At 35.4% G+C, this 15,529-nt stretch overlaps 1 protein-coding gene across 1 annotated transcript in view; it reads left to right on the top strand.

Moving 5' to 3' along the window:
* Positions 1 to 514: 514 nt before the first annotated feature.
* The window catches only part of ATP11B (ATPase phospholipid transporting 11B (putative)), a 114,270-nt gene continuing 99,255 nt past the window's right edge, over positions 515 to 15,529 (top strand). Inside the window, exon 1 of the mRNA XM_034672400.1 lies at positions 515 to 649. Coding sequence (XP_034528291.1) covers positions 515 to 649 — 135 coding nt within the window. The remainder of the gene's footprint in view (positions 650 to 15,529) is intronic.

Raw genomic sequence — 15,529 nt, 5'->3', positions numbered from 1 at the left:
CGGCCGGCGGCGCGGAGCCGCGAGGCCCGGGCGCGGGCGCCGGGCTAGGCCGCGGCGAAAGCGGGCGCGGGGCGCACAGCTCCAGCACGAATCTCGCCTCCGAGCCGGGCATGCCGAGGCCGGCGGGAGGCGGCTGCTTCCTGCCCGCGCTTCTGGTTTCCCGGGTTCTCGCCGCTCCTGGGCGCCGCGGCCGGGAACGGGGGTCCCGAGCGGGCTCGGTGTCCTCCAGAGGAAGCAGGGCGAGGGAACGGAAAGAGAGTAGGTTTTGGGGAGAGACGAGAGGCTTCTGTTTCCTGCCCCTAACAATTTGGGACACGTTTGAGGGAAGGGGAGGACTTATCTTCAGCTCCCTCTTGTCACTGTTTTCAGTTAGGGTGTCACGATTCATGTTGCGTTAGTTAGCAAGGAGGAGGGTACCTTATCTAATGTAACCATTCACCTCAAAAGAAATTTTACTCAAGCCCTAGGTGAGGGAAAGAGAAAATATTCCAGCATCGCGTCTGCTTTCGGAAAGATGTGTACCAAAGTTATGAAGGACTATTTTTCCCTTTTGTCTTGTCCTCACCCCACCCCAGTCAAACTTCTGGATTGTGAACCTTACTTTTTCCCACTCTCTCAAGGCAGTTTGAACGACACAGGTTTGGAACCGGTGGTTAACTTCTCAGTTTTACTGGAACATCTGGAGGAAAAAAAATCTTAGAAAAGGGTGATTTAAGGCACATAAAAAGCGCCACCTTTCCCAGAAATAATTCAGAGAGAAAAATCTTTCCTGCCTCCTGGCAACTACGCCGAGAAAATACAGCACTAAGGCGACAGTGACAATGAGGACAGAAATTGTTCTTAGCTGAAGAAGCCTAACCTTATCTCCATGATGAGGTCTTTTGCTGGTTGCCGCTTAATTTCTAAATCGCATTAATAAATTCTTCTACGGTTCAGTGTTCTCATTTACTGATTCGAAAGGCAATGCAGCAAAAACGGTTTTTGTGGCACTTTAAAGATTTTGTGGGACCAATGCATTGATACCTCTTTTCCCCTGCTCTAGAACAGCATTTTAATGTTAAATCTGTTTCAGAGCCAGCCTTCTGTTAATTCATTTTGTAAAGGGCATCACTCAGAAAAGTATCTTATAAATAAAACTGAAACTGCCTGCCGCTCAAACAAATGTTGGCTTCCTATTTTTAGCTAATTGTAAATTCAGGTATCATACACTCACACACACGCCTTATTAGGAAATTAAGCTAATGATGTCATTATAATACCAAACTGTAATACCTTGGCCTTGTTGCTGTAAGCCATAGCACAACTTGACTCTGAAAGTTAATTATTATAGGTCTGATCTCATGCTTTTGATCTGCCGGTCTTCTTGTGTGGAAGGTTTATTTATCTAATACTGTTGTTGTGTGGTAGGAAGATCATTCTAAAATGGTTTCCTTAAAGCTTTTCCTAGTAGATGAAGACACAGCTTCTAAGTGTTAGGTATTTCCGTTAACCTGAATAAAATCTCGGTTGTATAACCACTCTCATCTTCAAGACAGGCAATCTGGTAATGTTTTTTAAAATGGCTTCAAATGAACACAACTAAAAGGAAGGGCAGGAAGTTGTATGGTTAATTTACAAGACACCTGCCTTACTGGGTGATTAACAAGTTGAACAAGTTGCTGTGCATAAAAAATGCTATCTCTGACATTTCGCTGCTCACCTCACTGGTTTTACTTTTAAGTTATCAGATCTTCTAAGTATGTAATCAGATCTGTGCCAATGTAGGACTTTGTATCTCTGATTAAGTTTGTACAGTCACTTAAATTATATATATGGATAGTGGATACAAAGAGTAATGAAAGTATATTTTGCTATCGCGGGCATAAACAGCTATTTTAGTTACTACACCAGGAATTATTCAACTCAAAGTTAGTTTACATTATACTTCCATTTGCTCAATGGATTTTGTCACCATGTCTTTTAACATTTTTAAAGATTCATTTTAAAAATTCAGGTTAAGTGGGACAAATTTGGGGAAATTAAATTGCAGGGACAGGTTTTTTTAAAATTATAAACACTTTATTCATTATATGAATCCTGATTTTCAACAGCCTAGGTTGTCTTGCCAAAAAAAGTTTTTTGTCATTTTATTACAAAAATAATTCCTATGCTCTAGTAATTTGTAATTTAAAAACACTTTGACTCCTTAGCTCCACAAAGTATTTTCATTTCTTGACACAGTGAGAAAACTCAAAAGGTTGATGTTCTCCAGCTTGGGAAAGCGGAGTGAAAAGAAAAGATTGGCATATCCTTTTTTGTTTATCTTTTGTTCTTTTTTTGGCTTACAGTGCTAAAGTTAGTTTAAGAAAATTCTAAGCAAAATTTCTTATGATGTTTTTCTGGTACAGTTAGTATTCATAGTATACTCATTTCTGACAGCATATTATGTCTGTTAATCCCTTAGAGATGACAACACCTTGATTATAGTAATGGTAATGCTATTAGCTACTCACTATATTCTAATATTTGGATTTGTATGGTAGCCATTAACCACATTAGCTATTAAAATTAAATTAAATTAGAAATTCATGTGCTTATTACCTACCATATTGGACAGTTCAGAGTAGAACATTTTCATTATCACAGAAAATTCTGTTGGACAGCACTTCTTTAGACTTTTTTTATTTTAAAGTAGGCTCCACACTAGGCATGGGCTTGAACTCACGACCCTGAGATCAAAACCTGAGCTGAGATTAAGAGTCGGATGCTTAACCAACTAAGCCACCCAAGCGCCCCACTTCTTTAGACTTTTAAATGAAAGTTTTTGGTAATGTGTATTTTAGTTGACGTGTAATATTTCTTTACAGGACAGTGTAATGCTGTGCTTTTAAAGCATTTACTGTGTGCAGACATTATAATGCTAAATACTGGAGATATTCATGTAGGCCTTATTCATCTCTGTGTGTTCAGTGTCTCAGTGTACTTGACACAGAGTAGACATTGGGTACATGTATGCTGAATAAATGAATAGGTAAGGGAAGAAAGAATGAATCCATAGTATTTCTTCTGTGTTTAGAGATAAAAATGACAAAATTCAAGATTGACCACTCCAGAAGAAAGCTAGAAAAGTACTGTAATTTTATAAAAATACGACTTAATCTTGCCATACCAGGATACTGTTTCTTAAATTGTTCTGTCAAGTAGTGCCTTCAGATTTGTATTGGCAATAGCGAAAGGGCTGGTGAGATTGTCTTCTGATTCGCTTAGAAAGGTGGCAGGCTCTTAACCTAAACTTTCAACTTTCTGTTCTCTCACACTTAGCAAACTTGTTTATATCTGTATTTAATTCTCCCCTTTCCACCTGTCACAGAAAAGGGTGTGACTGTCCTCTTTTCCAAACTAGCCAGTCCACTTGTGCTCTTAATCTTGTTCTTTCATCCTGCTCTCCATACCCCCTATCAATTATCTATAGTATGTTTACCCTAGTCTTTTCCTTCAACATGTGAACATGTTCAAGCCTCCCTCTACCATTTTACTTTGCCCTGTACTAGTAGCTCTCAAATTCTTTTCAGTTTTCTGGAAAATAGATCTGTCCTGTGTAATTGTACTGTCCAGTACACTTGAAATGTGGCTAGTTCGAATAAAGATATTCTTAAGTATAAAATACACACAGGTTTCAAAAACAGTACAAAAAATAATGTAAAATATCTCAATTTTTATGTTGGTCACATGTTAAAATAATATTTAGGATATATTGGGTGAAGTAATATTCAATTAGTTTTTCCTTTTTATTTATTTTTCTAATGTGGTTACTAGAAATTTTAAAATTATATATGTGACTTGCATTTGTGACGTGTTATATTTCTGTTAGTGGTGCTGCGTAACATTAAAAGTGTGTTCGTGTTTCTGTATAGCACACAATATAAGTCTAGGTATCTCGCTCACTAGACTGTAAATGTCTTAGGGCAGGGACATGTCTTGTTCATCTTTATATCCCTTGTACTCAGGACAGCAGCTGGCCTGTTCATTGTAGGTACCCACCCACCAAATGTTGGTTGAATTAATGAATGAGTATCATATTTATTTCAGCGTCAGTTTAGAAGTACCTTTGTTCTTTGCTTTTCTCTCAAGAGTAGGAAAAGGAGGCACAGGCCTATGGTAGTATTATTTTGGTGTAGCTAAGTAAGTTTTAACCTCAGGAATTAATGTTTAAGAATCTAGATCTTTGAATATTTGCTCCATTTATTTCTATCTTTAGACACATATTCTTAGATATCCACTTTTTCATTTAATAGGGAGGTCAAGCTTTAAAGGAATCCCAAGTATCCCAACAGCACTGAAGTAGGGACCTTGCTTAGATCCTCCAAAAGAACCTTATGATTGCTATTATTGTCATTAAACATCCCTTCAATCCCTGCAGTCTGTTTTCAACATAGCAGCCACAGTGATCTTATTTAAAACACAAGTTGGATCATGTAATTCTTGCAGTTAAAACCTTCTAAGCATTTGCTTTCTTGCTCAGAGTAAAAAAGTCTGCGCTTGATCTGTATCTCTTGTGTAGCCTCCCCCCACGTTGACCTCCCGCCCCCCAATCACTTGTCATCTCCTACCACTCTTCCCTCACTTTGCTTTTTTCACACTGGCTGCCTTACAATTCATCAGAAGTGTCAGGCATACTTCAATCTCAGGATCTTCACCCTGGCTGTTACCTCTGCCACCCTCCCCAACTTCCCCCACTCCCTTATCTGCTGGTTCCTTTACTCCCTTCAAGTCTTTGTTCAATTGTTACTTATCAATGAGGCCTTTTTTGGACATTGAATATTAAACTGTAACCCTTCCCAGTACTTCCCTATCCCTCTTAGCTGCTTTTTATTTCTGTAAGTACTTAACACTATTTAACATACTCTATAATTTACTTGTCTCCTTTACCTCATGAAGGCAAGGATTTTTGTCTAGTTTTGGTTCTCCATATAACAAAAACTATTTCTCATTTATTTCTTTTTCATTTATTTACTCATTCACTCGAACATTTTCTGAACACCTACTCTGTGATAGCAATTTGCTGGGCTCTCAAACACAAAATAAAGCAGCCTTGTCCTACTTGGTCTTCTAAGATCTCTTCATCCCAAATGGATATTTGGATTGTTGTCATTTTTTCCTATTACAAAAAATGTTGCAGTGGCCATTCTTATGTCTATGTTTTTGGGGTTTTTTAAATTGAAACACTTAGAAGTGGAATTGCTGTAATGGGGTGTGTACATTATAACTATTACATGTATTGCCAAATTATTTTCCAAAACGTGAGAGTTCCCCTTTCCCTACCTCTTGGTCAACACTTTGTACTGTCAAACTTGAAGAAATTTACCAATCTGGATGGGTGTGAATTGTAATTTATTTTGTTCTAATTTGCATTTTCCTGATTGCTAGTGAGATTCAAGTGTCCTGTATTTCATTCACATGAATAGATTGCTCATTTTTCTATTGGATAGTTTGTCTTTTCCCTATTAGTTCTTTCTGTAGTCTGTATTCTAATTCTTTGTTGTGGTTGTAAATATTTTCTTCCAGTTCACCCCTTGTATGTATTTAACTTTGTTGATGGTGTCTTTTTTTTGATAGAGAAATTTTAAATTTATTTGTAGGTAAATTTACTAGGACTAATGATTTTGGTTTTTATTAGTTGTTTAGATATTCCTTTCCTATACCAGCATCATAGAGCTGTTTTTCTAGTGTTTTCTTCAAATTGTCTTAAAATTTAGTTTTTCAACATTTAGGTGTCTAGTATATCTGGAATTGATTTTTATGTATGGAATAGAGCTATCTTTTCCCCACTAATGGATGTTGTTTGCTTTCTCTGTTATATACCAGCATTCTCTTTCAAATATCATGTTCTCTTCCTAGATTGTCTGTTTAGTTGCATTCACCTGTTGATCTGGTGCACCAATAATGCACTGTCTTTTTTGTTAAGTTTTTAATTTTAATTCCAGTGTAGTTAGCATACAGTGTTATATGAATTTCAGGTGTATAATATAGCGTTTCAGCAATTGTATACATTACTCAGGGCTCATCATAAGTGTACTCTTAATCCCCCTCACTTATTTCACCCATCCTCCCACCCCTCCCCCTCTGGTGACCATCAGTTTGTTCTCTATAGTTAAGAGTCTATTTCTTAGTTAGGCTCTTTCTGCTTTTTTTCTTTTTGCTCATTTGTTTTGTTTCTTAAGTGAGATCATATGGTATTTGTCTTTCTATGACTGGCTTATTTCGCTTAGTATTATACTTGCTAATATTATACTTGAATTATACTTGTTGCACATGGCAAGATTTCATTCTTTTTTATGGCTGAGTGATATTCCATTGTGTATATGTAACACATCTTCTTTATCCATTTATCTATTGATGGACACTTGGGCTGCTTCCATAATTTCGCTATTGTAAATAATGCTGCTATAAACATAGGGGTGCGTGTATCCCTTTGAATTAGAGTTTTTGTATTTTGGGGGTAAATACCCAGTAATACAATTACTGGATCATAGGATAGTTCCATTTTTAACTTTCTCAGGAATCTTCATCCCGTTTTCCATAGTGGGTGCACCACTTTGCACTCCTACCAGTAGTGCACAAGGGTTCCTATTTCTCCACATCCTCTGCAACAGTTGTTTCTTGTATTTTTGATTTTAGCCATTCTCATAGGTGTGAGGTGATATCACGTTGTGGTTTTGATTTGCATTTCCCTGATGACAAGTGATGTTAAGCATCTTTTCATGTGTCTGTTGACCATCTGTATTTCTTCTTTGGAGAAATATCTATTCATGTCTTCTCCCCATTTTTTAATTGGATCATTTGTTGTGTGGGTGTTGAGTTGTGTAAGTTCCTTATATACTTTGGATACTAAACCTTTAACGGATATGTCATTTGCAAATATCTTCTCCCATTCAGTAGGCTGTCTTAGTTTTGTTGATTGTTTTCTTTGCTGTGCAGAAGATTTCATTTTGATGTAGCCCCAATAGTTTATTTTTGTTTTTATTTCCCTTGCCTTTGGAGACATACCTAGAAAACAACTGCTACCTCCAGTGTTGGAGAAATTACTGCCTTTTCTCTCTTCTAGGATGTTTATAGTTTCCAGTGTCACATTTAGGTCCTTAATCCATTTTGATTTTGTAAGATTGTTTTGGCTGTTCCGAATCTTCTGTGGTTCCATACATATGTTAGGATTATTTGTTCTAGTTCTGTGAAAAATGTTATTGGTATTTTGATGGGAATACATTAAATCTGTAGGTTGTTTTGGGTAGTATGGACATTTTAACGGTATTTGTGCTTCCAATCCAAAAGCATGGAATATTTTTCCACTTGTTTGTGTTGTCCTCAATACCTTTCTTCAGTGTTTTATAGTTTTCAAAATAGGTTTTCACCTCTTTGGTTACATTTATTCCTAGGTATTTTATTATCTTTGGTGCAATTGTAAATGGGATTACTTTAATTTCTCTTTCTTTTGCTTCATTATTAGTGTTTAAGAGTGCCACAAATTTCTGTACATTGATTTGTAACCTGTGACCTTACTGAATTCATTTTTCAGTTCTAGTTCTTTTTTGGTGGAGTCTTTAGGGTTTTTTTTATATATAATATAATGTCTTCTGCAAATAGTGAAAGTTTTACTTTCCTTACCAATTTGGATGCCTTTTATTCTTTCCTCTCGTCTGATTTCTGTGGCTAGGACTTCCAGTTCTATGTTAAATCCAGTATTGTGTTAAATAACACTGGTGAGAGTGGACATCCGTGTCTTGTTCCTAATCCTAGGAGAAACATTCTCAGTTTTTCCCCATTGAGTATGATGTTAGCTGTGGGGTTTTATATTGGACTTCATTATGGTAAGGTATGTTCCCTCTAACCCTACATTGTTGCGGGTTTTTACCATGAATGGATGTCGTACTTTGTCAAATGCTTTTTCTGCATCTATTGAAATGATCCTATGGTTTTTATCCCTTCTTTTATTGAAATGATGTATTACATTGATTGACTTGTGGATATTGAACCACCCTTACATCCCAGGGATAAGTCCCACTGATTGTGATGAATCTTTTTTTTAATGTATCATTGGATTTGGTTTGCTAATAGTTTGTTGAGGATTTTTGCATCTATGTTGATCAGAGATATTGGCCTATAGTTCTCTTTTTCTGTAGTGTCTTTATCTGGTTTTGGTATCAGGGTAATGGCGGCTTCATAGAATGAATTAAGTTTTCCTTCCTCTTGTATTTTTTGGACTAGTTTGAGAAGAATAGGTATTATCTCTTCCTTAAATGTTTGGTAGAATTTACCTGTGAAGCCATCTGGTCCTGGACTTTTGTTTGTTGGGAGTTTTTTGATTATTAATTCAATTTCACTGCTGGTAATCTGTCCAAGTTTTCTATCTCTTCCTGAATCAGTTTTGGGAGGTTATGTTTCTAGGGATTTATCCATTTCTTCTAGGTTGTCCAATTTGTTGGCATATAATTTTTCCTAATATTCTGTTACAGTCGTTTATTTCTGTGGTGTTGGCTGTTATTACTCCCCTTTCCTTTCTGATTTTATTTATTTGTGTGTCCTCTCTCTATGTCTTTTTTTATGAGTTTGGCTAAAGGTTTATCAATTTATTTTATCTTTTCAAAGAACTAGTTCCTGGTTTCGTTGATCTATTATTTTTTTTAGTTTCTATTTCATTTATTTCTGCGCTGATCTTTATTATTTCCTTCCTTCTACTAATTTTGGGTTTTGTTTTTATTTTTTTGGATCCTTTAGGTGTAAGATTAGGTTATTTGGGATTTTGCTTTCTTCTTTAGGTAGGCCTGTATTGCTATAAACTTCCCTCTTAGAAAGCTTTTGCTGCATCCCAAAGATTTTGGACCATGGTGTTGTCATTTTCATTTGTCTCCACGTATTTTTTTATTTTCTCTTTGATTTCTTGGTTGTCTCATTCATTGTTTAGTAGCATGTTATTTAACCTCCATGTATTTGTGTGCTTTCTAGGTTTTTTCTTGTGGTTGATTTCTAGTTTCATAGCATTATGGTCAGAAAAGATGCATGGTATTACTTTGATCTTTTGGAATTTGTTGAGACTTGTTTTGTGGCCTATTATGTGATCTATTCTGGAGAATGTTCCATGTGCACTTGAAAAGAATGTGTATTCTGCTGTTTTAGGATGGAATGTTCTCAATATATCTGTTAGATCCACCTGGTCCAGTGTGTCATTCAAAGCCAACAAGTTTCCTTGTTGATTTTCTGTTTGGATCATCTATCCATTCATGTTAAGTGGAGTGTTATGCACTGTCTTAATTATAGTATTTTTATAAGTCTTGATGTCTGCCTGAGCAGAACTGCCAGTCCTTTTTTTTCTTTCAGAATTGCATTGATCTTTACTATTCCATATGCTATTTTTAATCAGTTTGTCTAATTCTGGGGAGAATCTTTCTAGGATTTTGATTGGCTTTGTATTGAATTTGGTAAGTTTCTCTTCATATTTTTTTCTTTGATGAGGTAGAAGCTATGGATTGTATTTCATTATTTTCTACCTTTACCTGTATATTGAGTATCTCTGTCCACGTACAAATAATATAGGGATTTAACTCCAGCATTTCTTCTCTCACCTTCCACATTACTATTATGTAATAGTTTAGTTCTACTTTTTTCCTTTTATCAACTTTATTAAGACTTAACTCACATATCATACGGTTTACCCATTTAAAATATTCAATTTTTTAGTGTATTCATAAAATTGTGCAGCCATCACCACAGTCCAGTGCTTTGTACCCCCTAAAAAAACTCCCTGCCGATTAATTCCCAGTTTCCATTCCCCCAAACTGCTAGCCCCCAGCCCTATTCAATCACTAATCTACTTTCCACCTCTCTCAATTTGCCGACTATGGAAATTTCATAGATATAGTATCATATAGTATTTGGTATTTTGTGACTATTTTCTAGCATAATATTTCACCTAGCATAATGTTTTCAAGGGTCATCCATGTCATAGCATGTATTAGTAATTCATTCCTTTTTATTGTCAAATAATCCATTGTATGGATATACCACATTTTGTTTATGTGTTCAGCAGTTAGTGGGCACTTAATTTGTTTCCACCTTTTGACTATTAGAAATAACACTGCTTTGACCATTGATGTACAAGTCTTTGTGTCCATGTGTATTTTCATTTCTTTTGTGTGTGTATACCTAAAGAGTGGAATTCCTGGGTCATATGGTAACTCTTTTTAACTTTGTGAAGAATTACCAAATTGTTTTCCGAAGTGACTGTACCATTTTACATTCCCACCAGCAATGTATAAGGGTTCCAATGTCTTCATATCCTTGTCAACACTTGGTTTTTTGTCTCCTTTTAATTATAGCTATCATGGTGGGAATGAACCTTATTGTGGTTTTGATTTAAATTTTGCTAATAAGTAATGATTTCAAACATCTTCTCATGTCCTTGTTAGCCTGAAATGCCTATTCAGATCTTTTTGTCCATTAAAAAAAATTTTTTTTAATTGAGTTAAGTTTTTTTATATTCTGGATACAAGACTCTTAACAGATACATGACTTGAAAGTATTTTTTCCTATAATGTGTGTTCTAGTTCTTCTTCTCAAAACGTATGACATATAAATTGATTTTGAACAGCATGGTAAATTTTTTGAAAGTTTTTCAAAGTTTTAATTTCCTTTTTGTCTTGAACCATAGGAACTCAAAAATTTATTTCGAAGTTTGACAAGTTTGTGGTGTTGAAATAGAAATTGGAAATGTTGAAAAAAATGTATTCTATTTTTATTAACTTATATCTGTAATGAAATTATGTCATAGATTTAACTCTATTCAGAAGGCTGTATTTGATAATTTTCTATAGGGAAAAAAGTGAGTCATCTAATGAGTTACTATTTCAGTCAAAATTTTACTAATTTTGGAGCGCCTGGGTGGCACAGTCGTTAAGCGTCTGCCTTTGGCTCAGGGCGTGATCCCAGCGTTCTGGGATCGAGCCCCACATCAGGCTCCTCCCACTAGGAGCCTGCTTCTTCCTCTCCCACTCCCCCTGCTTGTGTTTCCTCTCTCGCTGGCTGTCTCTGTCAAATAAATAAAATAAAATCTTTAAAATACATATATATAAAAAATTTTACTAATTTTACTTGATATTTTGTTTCTCTTTTTTTGTGCTTATTAAGAGGCCTTATTTTTTGTAAATGAAGTTTTATCCAGAACAGAGGCCCTGACTTCTGTTTTGGTATTTCCACTGTGCCAAACATAATACCTAGTATACAGTCAATGCTCATTATTTATAAATAGAATTTTTAAAAATTAAATTATAGGATAATTTAATAAATGATATACTAAGTAGCTTGCTATTTCAGAATGTTCAGATATTTTTACTGAAATTTGGTACAGTGCCTCTTATAGTATCAAGCACATTTTTCCCAATAAATACTTGTATTATATACTTGTATTCTAAGATTTTGCTTTGAAGAGTCCTTTGTGATGAGTGCAATTCGTAGATAAAGCTTTAGCAATATATAGTCGGTTCAGGTCTTAATAATCTGTTACCTAGGAAATTGTTTCTTCAGTCTTGGATCTCCTGAACTACAAAGGGAATATGGATATTCTTGCTTATCTTAGTTCTCCACTGCGCTCTTTAATATACAAATTTGAAAAATGCTAACAAAGATGCGAGGGTGGACTTGATTCTTTACTATTTAAAGACAGGTAAGTGGTTCTCTAATGTGTGTTTTCCTATTGAAATTTAAATGTAAAGGCACTGGCCTCTATCTAGATATTCAGGAGACCCTCAGACTTTGTGGCTCCAACTCTTTATGCAACTTTAAAGGAAATTGGTACAGTGCCTACCTGCCAGTGTGATCAGCCCCTTTTCCAGCATATATTTGCAGAACTTGGGGGAAAAAAAAAAAGAAACTTACGAATTTATTAGGAGATAATGAAAGTCAAAGTTCTTAAGTAATTAGAGATGCTTTTAGCAATCTTTAAAAATGTCTCCTAGACCATGAGTTCCCTAATGATGATGTTTCCTATAGATTGAGATACACTTGTCAGTGATCTATGCAAAATGAGAAAAACTAAGTTAGTGTAATGCACTTACGGCTGTGTGTATGTGTGTGTGTGTTTGCTTAAATTTGTAGATGTACTTGTTTTTGAGAACTGTATTTTTTAACTTGTAAAAAATAAACTTTTTTATCTTAGAATAGTTTCAGATTTACAGAAAAGTTACAAAAATAATACTGAGAATTCCTGTAGATTCCCTTCACCCATTTTTTCTCTCTCTCTTTTTTAAATAAGATTTTATTTCTTTATTTTAGAGAGAGAGACAGAGCGCTTGTGAGAGAGCCTATGAGCTGTGGCTGGGGCAAGGGCAGGGGCAGAGGGAGAGGGAGAGAAGCAGACTCCCTCCTGAGTGCCAAGCCTGACAGACGCAGGGCTCGAATCTCAGGCTCAATCTCAGGCTCCTGAGATCATGACCTGCCTGAAATCAAGAGCGGGATGCTCAACTTACTGAGCCATCCAGACGCCCCACACCCAGTTTCTCTTATTGTTAACATCTTATATTACTAGGCTACACTTGTTACACTAATGAACCAATACTAATACATTATTATTAGTTAAACTCCATACTTTATTCAGACGTTATTTTTTCACTAATATTCTTTCTTTTGCTTCAAAATCCCATCCCATCTGGGATAACATACTATATTTAGTAATTCCTTGATCCTTCAGTAATTTTTTTCTTTCTCATAGCTTTATTTTTCTCCCTTTTTATCAGATCCTTCATTTCAGACCTGAATATATGATTCGTTTACACTAAAAAAAAAAAAAAAACAAACTTTCATTTGATCCAGCTGTTATCACTATCCCCACTTCCCTGCTTTCTTCTTCATCCCAATTCAGTCAGTCCATTTTAGCCCTTTTAACTTTATCCAGACTGTTTTGACAAAAGCCACCAGTGATTTCCTAATTATTAAATTTGGCACTCTTTGAGTTCTCATTTCTCTGTACAGCATATGAAATAATTCCTTCTTGCAACTTCTTGAGTTTCTGCCATACCACTTCTCTGTTTTCCTTTCTGTCTGTGATCTTTCCCCTTTGCTTATTCCTTCTCTCCCACATGTATCTTAAATGATAGTCTTGACAATTCCATTCTTGCTCTTATTCTCTTCTTCCGCTGTACACTCATAATAGGCAGTCTCATACATGTTTTTTATTTTAACTATCATCATTATGCTTACTGGGTTCCAATCTCAAGTCCAACCCTCTTTCCTAACATCTAAACGGAAATATCCAGTTGCTTTCTAGATGTCTATGCAGGGAGTCCCACATTGAAATCAGAAAATAATTGTAGTCTGATCTTAAATACGTGAGTAGAAATAGGAAGTTAGATGATATATAAGGTAATTAAGGCCTAAATCACTAAGGTTTTATCAACTCCCAAGTGCGCAGGAACTAAGTCATCTATTTTTATCACCCATGGTCCTTAGCTTACTCTAGAGCACATAGAAAGTACTCAATAAATACTCTTTGAATGCTAAAGTAAATTATTTTCATTACATGCAGAAGTCAAGAATTGCAGATCAGCAGTACAATTTTAATAGTTATTATGCAAGGTAAATGAACTGCTTGCTCCCTGGAAGAACTGAAAATAAGCTAAAATACTCTTTTGTGTTTTTTTTTATTTATTTTTTATTTTATTTATTTTATTTTTTAAGATNAGTTATTATGCAAGGTAAATGAACTGCTTGCTCCCTGGAAGAACTGAAAATAAGCTAAAATACTCTTTTGTGGTTTTTTTTATTTATTTTTTATTTTATTTATTTTATTTTTTTTAAGATTTTTTTAAATTTCTTTATTTGACAGAGATAGAGACAGCCAGCGAGAGAGGGGACACAAGCAGGGGGAGTGGGAAAGGAAGAAGCAGGCTCATAGAGGAAGAGCCTGATGTGGGGCTCGATCCCATAACGCCGGGATCACGCCCTGAGCCGAAGGCAGACGCTTAACCGCTGTGCCACCCAGGCGCCCCTTGTGTTTTTTTTTTAAATGAATTTTTAGAATTATGTCATTTGGACCCAGTGTTGCTAAATAATAATTTCTCTGCTTAAAATTTAATTTTCAAATATTTGTAGCTATGGTTTTAAGATTTGCAGGGTCCTGTTTGCTTAACCTTGTATGGACATGTTTTATTTTCTTCTGCATGTTTCTCAGGTTCCCAGCATATAAAATTAATAAGGTAATTATTGTTTTTCTACCCTGCTGTTTTTTCTATTCTTTGTTTCAATTCTTGTCTAAATAGCTTAGTAGGATTCACTTCGTGTCTCTATTCTTTAACTTCGATATATTTTTATGTTGTCATTGTTTATAATTTTTTACCTAATACATCACCCTGTTTAAATCTGTACTTGGAATTATTTGTTGTGGTTTCCTGGTATGAATACTGGCTATACTATACTGCTCATGGTAAAAGCAGCAGCTTCTAACTTAAGGGGTTCTGTTATAGACCCAAAACAGTGAATACTTATAACTTATATATTGGTCTTCCGAGTACCTAGTTGCTTTTCCACCCTACCAGACCCTAACAAATATTTTATAAATGCTTCCTCCCTTCTTATCCTGTGATAAAATTTAAATATGTAACCTGACTACTTAATAACTTCTTTAAAAAATCAACATCAAAACTGAAGTTGTTATATGAAGGAAAAATAAAGAAATACACTTATATTAAATAATATCTATTTCAGTATGTAAATGTACAGTCATGATGTCAATAGACATAATAAGATGGTATAATCACTGTGAATCCATGGCCACTAATGCAAACTGCTGAAAGTATAGTGCACAGGCATACCTTGGAGATATTGTGGGTTCAGTTTCAGAACACTGAGCACAATAAAGTGAGTATCACAATACAGCAAATCAGATGAATTTTTTGGTTTCCTAGTGCTTATAAATTTATGTTTATACTATACTGTGTTAAGTGTGCAGCAGTATATGCCTAAAAAAGCTATGTACATACTTCTGTTTAAAAATACTTGATTGCTAAAAAATGCTAACTATAATCTCAGCTTTCAGCAAGTCATAATCTTTTTGCTGGTGGAGGGTCTTACCTGGATGTTGATGGCTGCTGACTGATGAGGGTGATGGTTGCTAGAAGTTGGGGTGGCTGTGCCAGTTCTTTCCTAAATAACTCAGTAGGATTCACCCTGTGTCTCTGTTCTTTGACTTCAATATGCTTTTTCATGTTGTTGTTTAGAATTTGGGGTTGTATCTTTGTGCTTGATATTTTTAAATATTAAACATTGGATATCTATGTAAATGATCTGTTTTTTGATTGACTACATGTCTCCAGCCTGTCTCAGTTATAACTCATTGCTTCTGATATTCTGAGGAGGACCTATAAACCATCTTCATTGCGACTACTGTGTATGATTGAGGGGAGAAGGAGAAGGCTCAGAAGTATTTGAGAAACCTGGGTAGAAATTTCTTTTTAGGGGCGCCTGGATGGCTTAGTCGGTTAAGCATCGGACTCTTTTTTTTTTTTTT

This window comes from Ailuropoda melanoleuca, chromosome 1, assembly GCF_002007445.2.
Source record: "Ailuropoda melanoleuca isolate Jingjing chromosome 1, ASM200744v2, whole genome shotgun sequence".
In the NCBI taxonomy this organism is placed as follows: Eukaryota; Metazoa; Chordata; class Mammalia; order Carnivora; family Ursidae; genus Ailuropoda; species Ailuropoda melanoleuca.
This window is presented reverse-complemented; position numbering and strand designations above follow the sequence as displayed.